The 14,234-nt window shown below is 46.9% G+C and overlaps 1 protein-coding gene across 6 annotated transcripts in view; it reads left to right on the forward strand.

Moving 5' to 3' along the window:
- TTLL5 (tubulin tyrosine ligase like 5) overlaps nucleotides 1-14,234 on the forward strand; it is a 170,208-nt gene that overhangs the window by 115,962 nt on the left and 40,012 nt on the right. For 4 of the 6 annotated variants that reach the window (XM_019551869.1, XM_019551870.1, XM_019551872.1 and 1 more), the window contains one exon: nucleotides 9,805-10,006. The exons of the other annotated variants lie outside the window; for them this stretch is intronic. In XM_019551869.1, coding sequence (XP_019407414.1) covers nucleotides 9,805-10,006 — 202 coding nt within the window. The remainder of the gene's footprint in view (nucleotides 1-9,804; nucleotides 10,007-14,234) is intronic. 6 annotated transcript variants of the gene reach the window in all.

Raw genomic sequence — 14,234 nt, forward strand, 5'->3', positions numbered from 1 at the left:
AGGGAAGAAGGGGTTTGACGGAAATGGGTGCAAAATGTGACTTGCGCTCAGTTCAATGCATCCATGCCAGGTGCTTACATAAGGACATCTACTTGGGATAGCCCTTACCAGATTTCTGGTGTATACAAACCTCCTAGGCTTCTTGTTCTCTGTGCTGGGCAAAAGATGCTTCATCTTTTTCACACACAAGGAACACAGGCTTTGTCTCATCTAGGAAGAGTGGTTGAGTTTAAGTGGGGGTCTAGCTAGCAGGTTAGCCAAGCCCAACTTGACAAAATCATCCAGCTCCCAGTTTGATGGAGTGACTTGCCTCCTTACAGTGTTCAGCTGCTCTTCCTGACCTTCATATTTATTTGCTGTCTTGACATTGGCATGAGAGGGGTCCATGCAACCAGCTGCACATCAGATGTGAATAGGTTCTCTTCCTGAAAACTCATAAAAGAGGGGGAGGGTAGTGGGCTCCCTTTTCATCCATAAGTATTTCCATCATGTGTGCACCCTGCTATTAGTGTTCCAGCAGGTTAGGTCTGTGTATGCAGATGTGGGAGCATATGCAGGCAATGGGAGGCCAGGACCAAATTCCCCTCAGAATGCCTCAGCCCTCTGCTTGCACTAATTGAGGGGAGAAGGAGTGTGTACTGTGTGAGCTCCTTAATCTGGATCACATGGAAGAGACATGCTCAGCTGCCTTTGCTGCTTCTCAAACAACCAGATGAGCCGCAGTGGGATGGAGGTATTGAACTTTCCAGCCAGCTGGCCACTCACTTTCCTCTTGATTTAGTTTCTGTACAAGTGAATTTTCAAAGCTGCCCTGTGTTAGGAGAAAAAAACCCCAACGTTATTTACCTGCCAAGTATTCCCCAGATCAGAGAGGCTGGCAGCATGATGTGCTCGGCAGAAAGCCAAAGATGCTACTAGGGCCCAACAAAAACTGGCTCTGCTGAAAACTAAATATTTTATTTAATTTAATAAGACTGGCAGGTTTAGTGCTCCTGAATGTAAGAGGTGGATAATGCCAGCTAAATCCAGGAATAGTTTAGGTAGATTCTCTGCAGGCTTCCCTTACATAGTTATGCCAATGTCCTTCATCCTGACCAATCCTGCTGCTCCACCATGCAGCCCTCTTGCATATATCCTGTTCCTCACCTGCTGCCTTCCTTCTAGGCTACCTAGTTGTGGTCCTCTAGGCTAGTTTTGTCAGTGTTAATACTGGGTACTCAATGGCAGAGAGAAGCAGGAATCGGGTAGACATGAGATTGGGAAGCACATACAACCTGAGTTTGTAATGGGATGTGTGCGTCAAAAAGAACAATGTGCTTTAGAGCAGTAGTTACAGAACTGGGTGAAAGATCAAGGAGGGGATAATCCTGCACTTGCAGGCTTCCATGCATTTACTTCTAGAATGTTGCATTTAGTTATAGACATCTCATTACCAAAACATTGACAAAATGGAGCAATAAATTATTAGGGGTCTGGAGGAGCTGAGTGACGGGGGAAAATTAAGGGAGTTAAGTGTCTAGTGTGGCAAAGCTCTGACTAAGGGTTCATAAATAAGAAGGCCCAGGCCCAGAGCAGGGTGAGAGATAATGATGGGTGAAGTGATGAAACTGTGAAACGGTAAATTTAGCTTAAAATCTCATGAAAAATTCCCTGACAGCAAGGTGGAGTAGCCTGTGGAGGTGTCTCTCAAAGGAAGTCATACATGATCCATCACTGGAGATACTTAACACTAACGAGATTGCTCAGAGCACTGGACAATGTCCTAATCCTGCATTGCGAAGAGATAAGCTAGGTATCCTCCCTAGTTCCTGTGACTCTGAGGCTAGAAATAAACATTGCCAAATGAAGCAGATCAGCTATGCAGGGATGTGTCTTGGCACAGCTGATCTGTTTTGCTGGGTGAAGCACTCATAATTTTCCTTCCTATTGATCTTGTGGGACAATGGGCCATATGTTTTCTGCTTCCAGAGGTGCACACCTGGTAGTCTGGGGTTTGTCTCTGGAAGTGGAAAAAGTCAGGGATCCCTGCTTCCAAGGACATGCCCCTGGCAGTATCTGAGGTGTGTCTCTAGGAGGAGGGAAGGGCTTTCCCTGTTTTCAGAGATGTACTCCTGGAAATCTCTGGGGCATCTCTGGAAACAGGGAAAGGTGGGCCTAGTGCTCCTGAGGCTTGAGGGGCCTGATACTGTGGGAATTCCTGGGGCATGCAGGACTGAGCTTCTCGTACCCAGGGAGTGCCTGCCTGGGATGGTTGGAGAGTGAGGATGGCTCAAGGCTTCTGGCACTCTCCTGCCATAAAGCAAATAAGTTCACTGCAATAAAGTAGCACAAATTATTACTACCTTTTATTGCAAATACAAATTTAAGCATTTGTGGCATGACAAAGGTCGTGGACGTCTATTTGCTTTTGCTTTTTGCCACCATAAACATTTTTATGACCACACAAAGGCAACGTCCGTTTCAGCCCTGAAAAAAATTACTGAAACATCAGGATTTCCAGCAGAAAGATGCAAACTGTGAGAAATAGTTGAACTGGGCCAAGGGCTGATGACTGGTGCTGGTGTGCAGGACCACTCTTTTTGTCTTGCTCCTTCCAGCACTCCTGTCTACTCTGGTCTGAGTTTGTCTTTTATGCTGCCCTTGTACTTTTCCTGCTCTCTCTCTTGGATCTAAGTGAATGGTTGCTTCCTTTAACTGTTTATGTAGCTCTGGCTGTTGAGAAGAACAGGTAGATAATAGGAGAGTCAGAGAGTTTGGAGACTTTGAACTGTTTCAAGTTGCCTTCAGCTGTGCCTTCTCAGTAAGAAGGGAGGCGCTGATTGATGCAGGGGAACAGGAAGCCTCTTACATCTCTGCAACACTTTCAAGCACCACTGGAGATATTGTCGTAGTGAACTGAATTGGAACTCAGGCTGCAGTTCCACGGGTTAGTCTTGCCAAGCCAACCTGGACAGTCTGCTCATTAACTTTAAATCTTTTTCTTTGGCTTTGCTGTGCAGTTTTTTAAGGCAAATTGTGAACCATGTAACAGCATCCCAGTTTTATGTGGGGCAGTTATAGCCTTCCTGTTTGCTGTCTGAATGTCCCTGCTCCACTGAGGCTCTGGACAGCTCCTTATGCTACAGAGAATTCCCGAAGTGTTGACAGTAACTCATTCAGGAATGTCAAATGTGCTTAGTTCTTTCCATGGCTTTTGGAGTTTTCTTCAACTGAGTGCTAGGGGCTCATGTATTACACAGGTTGTGTTAAAGTGTAGACTCTTGTTGGCCAAGCTGAATCAAAGTCACTGTTTCTCAGACATCCCCCCCATAACCATGGAGCCCAGGAAGGAGCCATCTACAAAGGCTCACTACTTTAAGAGAGGGGGAAAAAAGGAAAGAGAAGGAAAAAAGGGCTTGTTAGAGGCTAGGCCTGTCCTACCCAGTGCCAGGCCTCCAGTGTCCTAAGTTGTGTTCCACCATGTTTATCATCACACCATGGCCAGCCTGAGTCCAGAGCCTGTTAGAGATGGAAGAGGGTGCAGACTGTGCCAGAAAAAATGTTCTTTGTTTTTTGAGCACTGCAGCACAACTCAGCAGGATTCTGGGGGCTGCCTCACCAGACAGAGCCATTCTTTACAATGCTAACTGCTTTGTACCAGCTGGTGCCCACCATAGCTTTGCTCAGAAATCTTCCTGGCCTTGTCGTACCTTCTAGTGTCCCAGGGGTAAAGAGCCATTGCCCAAGGGATTCTTGCATTCCATGGCAAGGTGGGAGCATTGGACTCCTTTTTTGCTGCTTGGCACATTGGCCTTTATTCTTAATTCCAGCCATTACAGGAAAGGATGTGAAATACTTTCATTGTCAATTTGCTTTCTTGTTTAAAGGAATAATTCTTTGTGGTTCGCTTAGCCTGCAGCTGTGCCACTTCGTGCTGTGATCCTATCAGATATCACAAGCTAAGCAGTGTTAGGTGTAGGCACTTTTGAAAATATTACTTTGAGTCCAGTTTTCAAAAGTAACTTGAGCATGCATTGGAGCCTTTCTTTTATCAAACTTCTGTATGATGTGAGCACTTCTGAAAGGCAGTATGTCTGTACTTACATTGGTGATTCTCAGGGAAATATGGGAGATGGTATTGGCACCTGACACTTTTCTCATGGAGTCACTGTCCATCATACTGCTGCACATCCTTGTGCAACTGGAAGAGAGGTTCAGTTGAAATCTAAAACAGAGGACAGATCACTTGGGATGGTTAAAAATCCCTTGTTGCTTTACATGAGTGCAAGTCTTAGCTTGGGTTTTACAGACAAATTCCAGTTCCAACTGAATTCCACTCCCTGACATTCTTTCTACATTTTTAGTTTGATAAAGTTTCTTTTCTGTTTTCTTGCCCTGTCATATCCCGTCCTAGAAATGGCTGCATTATATCAGCAGGTGAAAGATCCTGCTTATTCACTCAAGCTTGTGAAATGCTGTGGAGCACTTTGGAAAGGAAGCGGCTATAGAGATGCAAGCTGTGGTTGTTTGCCAATCTTATTCTTTCAGTAGCATGAACTCCAAAGGAGATGGTTCTGGTCAATACAAGATTCAAAGTGTGTGATCTTCAGTAAGCTTATGTTCTCTCCAAGCTGCTTCTTACTCCTCATTGTTGTAGAAGACTGTGTTTTCAGTCCCCTCCAGGTGGGCAGAGATAATCAACTCAGCTTCTAGTTGGGTGCAAGAATCTAGCTGGGCTTTTTCTCTTCTCTTCCTTCCCAGTCAATGAACAGAATTACCGGGGCAGAAGTCTAGCCAGCTGACTTCAGGAAGTTTCCTTGGGTCTCTTTCAGCAAAACAGTGCATCACCAAAGAGATCCAGACAGAGACACAGAGTGACTAGGAATTTTGAAGCAGAGATGTAAGGATTGGTGCAAGGTATTTGAATACTGTTGGGCTGAATTTGAGCCACAATAATATGAAGTTCTGTTTGGAGTTGTTCTCAGATGCAAGGATGTTTATGTACCCTCTGTGGTGCAGGAAATAGGCAGCAAAGAAAGGTCTTAAGACCTCTGTGAGGAGGAAGGGGTGTTTATGGCCCAGGATCCATGAAAAATGCAGTTCAAAGAAAGGAATACAGTTGGTCTCTTGCCAAAAATACCATGTAGCCCCTAGAGCTGCTGGAAGGACAGAAGTTCTTGCTTGTGAAGAATGGGCCATACCACCAAGGCTGAGATTTCTGCGACATAGAAAGCCTCAATGCTAGCCAGGTTTCCACTAAGCAACCTATAAATAATCCTGAGTGATCGGGGAGAAGATTATTCACAACCAGTCTGGGTAATGCATTGAAATCTAATCTCTTTGGGGGGTGCATGTGCATGCATAAGTGAGTGTCCAGGCAGCCAACAGTTGTTAGTGTACAAGTGATGATCTTAAGCTGAAACAAATGAGTGCTCAGCAGTCTGGGGTTCAGTAGAGAGGTAAAGTGAAGCACAGATTGTTTAAGTAACAGCTCTGTAGAAGCGAGGAAGGGCAGCTGTTAATTCCTTGTGCTGAGCCTGCTGCAGGGCACTTAAGACAGGAAAAATGCCCAGAAATGTAGCCTAAAGGTGACCTTTGCTTCAATAAAACAGCATGCAGACAGTTTGAGAAAAGGCAATGTCAGTATTAAGCTGCCCTGAGAGCATGGCAAAGAGGTAAAAGTGCCTGGGGGCTTAGAGTATTTAATTGACACCAGCACCTTGATTCTCAAACTCCTCGTAGCTGATTTTATAAAATACTACGTATGGTGATGCAGAGCTGAAAGCCAGGTATCTTTCTCTGCATATGGTCCTAAGCCCTGCACTATGAACTGCATACTCTTTGCTACCTAGCGGACCACGCTTACACCTACACAAATTGTTATGCATAATGGAGCTGTATTTAGTTTCAGCTTCAGCTGAAAAAAAATATGCAAATGAAAAAATATCGTAAAGCTTATTATAAACTATGAAGCATACTCATGCAGAAAAGTACTTATTTGATATGGACGCTGTCACTGAAAATGGACACTCCAGTGATTTTCTTCAATCTACCATAGCCACTGACTATCAACACTAAAGCTAAAGAGCCTGATCTGGCTGTAAACTAGAAAGTGTCACTCTTACAGTAACATGGCGATATCCATGAAATATATCCTCAGGTCTCCTCTACATGGGGTGAATGTTGGTTTTTGACACTTTTCTGTGGTGGATTGTTAGTGAAAGCTTCAGGGATTTAAAGGGAAATTTGACTGTTGACTTTCATAAGCCAGAACAAAATCTGCTTGTTCCTCCTTTGCCATGACCAAAGGATGAGAAATTGGTGATGTGAAAAAAAAGTGATTCACTTCAGGCAAAAAGCAGGCAGAATGTTAGTTAGCTTTAGATTGAGGAGCAGAAGCTCAAGGTCCTTTGCTGGCATTGAAGGGTGGCTCCTTCACTAGTGCTAGCTGTATTTGTGATTGCTTTTCAGTCTTTGTATCTACTGAAGCCAGTGTCTTGTTTCTGCAAGTGATGGTCCCCAAAGGTGTCCCCAGATTGTGCTGTAGTTTTGGTGCAATCTCTTCTGTGTTTCTCAGTTGTTAGCATGATTCCAGCTTTGTTTGGAGCACAGCTGCTTCAGCTGTTTCACATGTGGGGCTTTACCATCTACATAGAGAATGAGGTCAGGATGTGTCCTGGGAGGGTTAGATGTTAATCTAGGGACATGGGGAAAGGACCAGATGGCAGCAACTTGATAAAAACAATATTAGGAGCAGGTCTGACTGATCAGGGAGCATATGGGTATCATTCCTGATGAGGGAGCAGGTGGACATCATATGCCTTGTGATGCACAAAGCACAAGGTGCCTCAAAAATGGCAATAAAAAGAAATGTAAGGAGCAGTGCTGAAAGGCTTGTAGTACTTCCCCAGCTCTCTTTGCAGCATGTGCATGATGAACAAAGTTTAGCTTCAGAGCAGGACCCAGCAATACTGAGGAGCAATGGCTTTACTGTATGCTCATGTAGGGAGAGACACGGGTGGGCAAAATGTGGCCCATGGGCTGGATCTGGCCCACCAGGCACTTTCATCCAGTCCACGGGCGCTTACCAATGAATTGTACCTTGCTGAACCATTCTGCCCATGAGAGTGGAAGTGAGGCACCCACATATCCACCCCCCACCCCAACATACCCTATTGCACCTTGCTTCCACTTATGCACGGAAGGGCCTGGCCTGGCCAGTATGCAGCTGCCAGGGGACCTGCTTGGCTTCCCTGGCGCCCAGCGTGCTCTGGCCAACAGGTAGAGAAGTGGTGGGAGTAGGAAGCATGGGTCTGTGGCTGGCGGCAGTGTGGAGTGCAGAGCTTGGGGTGGGCAGGGTACGGGTGTGAGGGAGGGTGGGGAATGTGGGGACTCTCCCCTATGGTGTGCGGCACCGGCATGCAGGGGTGCTTGTGCCTGGTGCAGGTGCTGACAGTGCATGGCTTTTGGCCAGCGCTGCACATGCCATTGCCCTCCCCCCACATGCAGCCACACCCCCTCACAACCTCCCCTCCACACACAATACAAGAGTAAGACTTTATTTTTTTAATTTTTATGCAGTCATCTCTATATACGGTACACAAACACAAAACATGATAAATATTTTTGTAATAATTAAAATATGTTATAGTAGGTGTTTAGTGTAGGTTTTTTTTCTGGTTCCAAGATGGCAACCCTCCCCTCCTGGGGGGCCTAGGGGAGGGACTTCTGGTGGCAAAGGTCAGGGGTTAGGGGGTGGGGCTTTTGGTTTTAAGATAATGACCAGGGGGCAGGGCTACTCATGCAGCCCTCTACAGCTCACCAAAACTGGTTAAGTGGCCCTCCAGCTGAAATAATTGCCCTCCAGTGTCCTAGACACTAGGCACTGCAGAGCTTGGTCCTCACTCATTGGGTTAGTTAGAGGAAGAGGAGGAGATCTGGGGACCTGGGGAGATCTAGCAGCGTGAACAGGAGAAGGAAAATCTGAGAGTGGGGGGTGGGGGGAAGAAGAAAGATGAACAGAAAGGTGCAGTGACTCGTTGAAAGCCAGTGGGCAGAGCCAGATCTAAGCTTCTCCTGAGTGAGGCCTGTGACTTATCTGCCACACCCTCCTGCCTCTCGCACTTTGAGAAGGGGAAGACAAGAAAGCTCCAGTCAGTTGGGGACAAAAGTCATTTGCAAAGATTCTAGTCAAAAATTTCCTTTGAGGAGATGACCTGCAGAAAGCAGTGCAAAGGGGCAAGGAGGGCAAAGTCAGTTTGTCATTGGCCCACATAAAATGGATTTGATTGGGAGCTCCTTGCAGAGGGTTTCCCATAGTTGGCAGTAGAGAGAAGCTAGCAATCAGATTCCTTTGCTGGGCTGTCTTGCTCCATTGCCACTGAGCAGGTGTGTGAAGATAGACCTCTTTTTAATGTTTGTAGAGTCCCTGCTCTTAGTACTCTCTGGGAAGCATACAGATCATCTTCAAGATGGTTTGGGTTGGCTTGGAGGCTAGGTTTTCAGAGACAGCCTCAGGAAGAGTCTGGGGAATTAGGAACTTTTGTAAGGCTGCAATGAAGTGGGGAGGCTGGGGTACTTGCTGTCCCAAAACATTGCCTGTTCCCTGGGCTTGCAGCACAAAGCAGCAGCAATAAGTATTATCTGAATCCCAATTAGTTTCAGTGTGCAAAGGAAATTCAAGGGAAGTCTGTGAGAGCCCCAAGAGAGTATCTAGATGTGGGGCATGGTGGGAGGAAAGAATGGCAGAGCTCAGTAAGGACATGAGAAACTTAAGTAGCAAACCCCTTAAGGGTTTTTGCCAGAGTGCCAGGATTGAGCCAACCATGTTGTGTCAGTGCCTGTGAGCAGATGGAATATGGGTTGCTGGTCTATCCTTGGATCTCCGGGACACCTGGTGGCCTTGTCACTCTGCCATCTGCCCTCCACAAAGCCCATGGGCCTGCCTTTGCCAAGTGCTGTAGCTGTTTTCTGAATCAGGTTCACACACTTCAAAGCAAACATGTGAGCTCCTGTTAGTGCTTATCACATTGTAGGCCACAGCTGAGCTTCCTCTTTCCAAGCCTAGGCTGTAAAAATTCCTGCCTCTGCAAAAGACCTTTGCTTGTTTAACAAGCTTTCTCCTTTGCAACCCTGAGACAGGGCTTATGTTACTAAAAATGATGAAGAACTAACCTAACCTCTGAAACCCTTCAGGCTTTTGAGTCATAACTGCATGGAGCTACTACATGTCCAAATGCTCCCTAACCCTCCCACTCTTGTATGAGCTGTCTCCTTGCCTTTCCTGCAGGTGCAGGTCTCATTCCATCCGTCCTCCCACTACTTCCAGCATTTGCCTATTTGGAATGAGAGTAGTTAAGACTTCCTCTAATGTTTTGGCAAAACCTTTACAATCCTAAACATGCCCTCTAGCTCCCTAGTTATAGGATTTCATTAGCTCAGCTCTGTGGGGGCTGTAAGGTTGGCTGTTCCTCCTCAGTGGTAGCTAGCCATGGTTGTGTCCTGCTCTTGGACTTCTCCTTTTCTTTGTCATTTTCTCCTCTGGCTTGGTGGCAAGGTAATAAAGTGCCAGTCCAGAGTTCAAGAAACAATTGGTGCCTGTGCAGGAGGTTCCTTATGAAGCCCACAGTTGGCTCTCACCATTTGCTGCATGTTTGCCGCTTGCCTATACTACCCAGTTGTTGCAGAGTTGTATGCTTTGCAAGTTACTAGGGACTTCTTGGGCAGAAGCACAATGCCTTGTGAGCAGGGTTTCTCCCAGTTTTGCATGCAGTGTCTCAAAGCTGGAAGGCAAGTGAAGATGTGTGATGCCTCTTCTTTTCTCAGGGTTCCAGAGAGTGATGATGGCTTTTCCTGGGAAGGGGAATTGGAGAACAGTGTCTACAGCAAGGTGACAGGGAGCCAACTGGCATATCCCAAGTATCAGCCAAGTGCCGGCAACTATCAGCTTCATTTTGCTGTGCAGCAACTCCAGCAGCAGAAGATTCAGTCCCGACAGCTCTTGGAGCAGAGCCGAGCTCGACACCAGGTAACTGAGAAAAGCCTGCCCAAGTATTGCTGCTGGGTTCTACACCTATAGGACCCACTCAGGGCAGATTTCCAGCAAGGATGCTGCTTGTGGGGCAGTGGGAGCTGCAGCTCTGTGGACTTGCACTTAGTTCAGATTATTTGACCTGAATCGGGGGGGAGATCTTGATCTTTTGCTGTGCAATCTGGTAGCCTCAAACAAAATCAAAAGCATAGTATGCAGGTCTCCAACACCTTTCTCACTTATCAGAGGTACAAATTAGAATAGCAGGGTCCCTAAAATAGTTTGTGGCCCAATTATCCTCATTGCTTCCTGAGAGGAAGACTGAAGGGGGCAGCAGCTCCCAGCTCTGCTCCCTGCACACGTTCTCTTGAGGCTCTGGCTCTTCTCTCTGCTTTCCTTCCCTAAACTTCCCCCACCACCAAACCACTTGCTGCCCCTCTGAGCAGGAGCAGAAGGCCTTTCTTTCATCTCTGTCCAAGGGGCTCTGGGCAGGCAGCAGTGACTGCTGATGAGCTCAGGGGAGCGCTGTGAGCCATGCCGTGCCTGTGAGGAGGCTGAGGCTGGCCATGGAGTCTGGCTGAGCCCTCTTCTAATTGCCGACATTGAGCTGATGTTATTCTTGGCCTGGGGCAGAGCCGTTACTCAGGAGTTTCTGTTAAAGTGATTCTTTGTTAAACCTCTACTCACTCTCCCTCCCCCCCTCCCCCTTCTCTCTCTCCAAGCTGAGCAGTTCAGAGCTGCAGTATTGAGGCCATTGGTGTGCCACAAGCTCAGGCAGATCTGAAGTTGCCATTAATGAGAGAGGCAATTTGTTTAGCGTGGCCTTTCTTATAGTGGAACCACATCTTCAAAGAGAGAGTGTTTCTTGGACACTACCTCTGCCACTTGTCTTTGCCTGGAACCAGACAGACCTCTCCTGTCAGTTACAGGTTGTTTTTTTTTACTGAGCCCCTGCTGTGCTACCTGCTTCCCATAACCTCTCCAGGTTTCTCATTGCCTGCTCCACTCCAGCCTCCCTGTCCTACACCCTGTCACCTGCCTCTGTCTCCTACTCCCCCACCACCCTGCCTCTCCCTCCAGCCAGCACATGGTACTGTGGCTCCCATCTCACTTTCTCTTACCAGTCACCATCACTACCACTCTCTTCCTGCTCATCTACCAGACCTGATCCTGTAGGTCCTACTTGTTGTCCAATAGACCTTCTGCCCCAACTCCTGATCACCATTCCCCAGCCTCTCCTGCTCCATACATGCATATATCTTTTCACTCATTGTTCTTCTTGCCACACCCAAGTCTGCCCACCTCTCTGTCCTGCTCCCTGTTACCTAAGCTCTGTCCCTCCTAAGCCTAGGATGTTTTACTGTTCTATGATGTCTCGTGAGGTAAAATCACATCCAAACAGTATTTTGAAGTATTTTAGCTACTTTAATTGATGCCATAGCTGGAGGTAAAGGGAGAAGTAAGGAGAGGTGATCAGGCCCTTTTGCCTAATGCAGTTTGGAAAATCTTTACCTTTTAATGTTTTTCCTTTCATCTCCCTCTCTGTTTTCTCTCTTTCACTTCCTCCTTGTTTTTTTTCTCCACCCCTTTCTCCTGCTATACATCAGCAGCCAAAAAAATCATTTCCAGACGTTTTCCCCAATCCCTCTTCTTAGGGTGAGTGTTAATTCATATCTTTGAGAGAGAGACAGTGTGCCACAAAAACCAGTGTACCCTTGCAGACAGGGTACTTCGGGCTGGGAAAGGCCAGTGTTTACTTAGCAGCAGTGGATCTTCAGCAACCTTCCTCACCTTGCTGTGGGCTCCCCACATACTGCACATTTGTACCTCTGGATAGACTGGCTTGAAATAGCCAATGACTGCTGTTCTCATCCAAAAACTCGTTGCACAAAGCCATAAAAACCCTACATCCTTCTAGAAATTGCTCCAACATTTTAGAGCATTGTGTGTGATGTGGACATGGGGAAGAGCAGCCTGCCAAGAGAATCTGGTAGCTCTATGCACTGTCAGTGAAGCATGGCCATGTGGAGTAGTAGGAAGAAGAACAGGAGTTTCACTTCAGGATTCAGCGATGCACAGTGCACATACTATGTTCCACAGCATAACTTTCATCTGGGTTCTCTGCTCAGAGCCTCCACCAGGGATTGCAGTCTCTTAGTTGATTTTTTTCTGTTCTCCTGACTGGCTAGTACTAGTTCCTCAACTTGCCTGATTCTATGATTCAGTAGCTAGGGGTGCTGCTCTGGAACTCAAGAACCATCTCTTTCTTCCTGGCTCTACCTTGTAGCTGGATGACTTTAGGCAAATTGGTTTACTTCTCTGTTCTTTAGTTACTTTGTCTGATACTTGACCTACTTGCATGAAGTGCTTTGAAATCTATGGATGAGAAGTATAATAGCAGAGGTGAGAGAGTCTGATTGTGTTAGCAGCAGGGAGAGGTGCAAAACCCAAGTGGGAAAGGCCTGTACTTCTAAAGGGGCATTACGTTCTCTGTTCTCTAAGCCCTCTATGAAGTGCATCTCCAGGCCATGTAGAAGACATTTTCATCTGATGCTCCAATTCCAATCATGGCTTGAGTATTGCCTGGATTAGGCAGGCCAGTCGGTTCCCAAGAACTTATGAGCTTGTGTCATGGTTTTTGTGGGCACCTCTCCGAGATGTAATGTCCTTGAAAAGTACCCTGCTGCACCAGTGAGCATTTTGTTTCCTTTTCTGTGACTTTTGACTTGGAAGTGTCTTTGTCCACTGGCAGCTCTTCTGCACTGCCTTTAACCCAATATGCTAGGTGTGAGCTGTATGCATGGGGGGAATAGGTGACATGTTTCAAATTATACTTATATAGTAAAAGAAGGGGTACCTTTGTGCCAAATAGGGAATGTGTCTAGGTACGATGGTTGATTGATTATTCACATAGTAGCACCAACTAAGTACTGGATGCTTTCCAGTTATTTGAGTATGATGGGCCCTCCTCCAAGGAGCTCACAACCTAAGGACAAAGAGGTACTGAAGCATGAGGGGATGGGGAAATAATGACAGACAATTAACATTTGATTCATATCCAAGTCAATGTGATTAGCTATAGACAGATTGACAGAAATGGGTCTTTATATTTGGAAAGGTTATATCATTTGCAGCCAACTCCAGAAAGGTTGTATTGGATATAGGAGGCTGCGTGGAAATATGCAGAGGTGATGTGTGAAAATCTGATCAACATGTAGCCAGGGTAGGAGCATTTTTAAAGTAGAAGGGGAGGAGGCAACACAAAGCTTGACAAGGGAGGAGAAGAGAGAGAGGGACCTGTAACAGGGCCCCTTTGATCTCTTACAGGGAAGAAAAGACAAGGCCTTTAAGAAGAAACCAGCAGGTTGAAGGCCATGCACCTCAAGTGGTGCTCAACCTTCTGCCCCACAGGCTGGATGAGTGGCATAGGGCTAGTCTGTGGGCTGGATCTGATGAATGGGGTCAGACAACATGCTGAATCTAATGGGCAGGATTAGTGCTTGAGTGTGTTCCAGTATGCCAGCTCAGTCTTATGTGCTGGATATGGCTGTGAAGCAACCCCCTCATGCTGACATTATCTGGTCTGGCCAAAGGTTAGCGTGGAACTGGTTAGGGGGCTTCTGGAGGGGCTGGACGTGTTTAAGTCAGCCGGCCCGGACGATCTCCACCCTAGAGTCCTTAAGGAATTGGCCGAGGTCATTGCAGGACCCCTGGCACGGCTCTATGAGCACTCATGGTGCTCTGGTGTGGTCCCAGAGTACTGGAAGAGGCCCAACGTGGTTCCAATCTTCAAAAAGGGGAGGAAGGAAGACCCAGGAAACTATAGGCCAGTCAGTCTTACCTCGATCCTGGGCAAGCTGTTTGAGAAAATTATGCTGGTACACATCCATGAGGGGCCAGCTGGGGACTGCATGCTTAGGAGCAACCAACATGGGTTCATCAGTGGCAGGTCCTGTCAGACCAACCTGGTGGCCTTCTATGATCAGGTTACCAGATCATTAGATGCAGGGGTAGCAGTGGACATAGTCTTCCTGGACTTCTGGAAGGCATTCGACACTGTCTCTCACCCTGTTCTTATTAAGAAACTGGGGGACTGTGGTGTCGACGCCCACACAGTCAATTGGGTCATGAACTGGCTGGAGGGCTGCACCCAGAGGGTGGTAGTAAATGGGTCCTTCTCAGCCTGGAAGGACGTGGGCAGTGGGGTTCCGCAGGGCTCGGTCCT

This window comes from Crocodylus porosus, unplaced genomic scaffold, assembly GCF_001723895.1.
Source record: "Crocodylus porosus isolate Cpor-Errol unplaced genomic scaffold, CroPor_comp1, whole genome shotgun sequence".
In the NCBI taxonomy this organism is placed as follows: Eukaryota; Metazoa; Chordata; order Crocodylia; family Crocodylidae; genus Crocodylus; species Crocodylus porosus.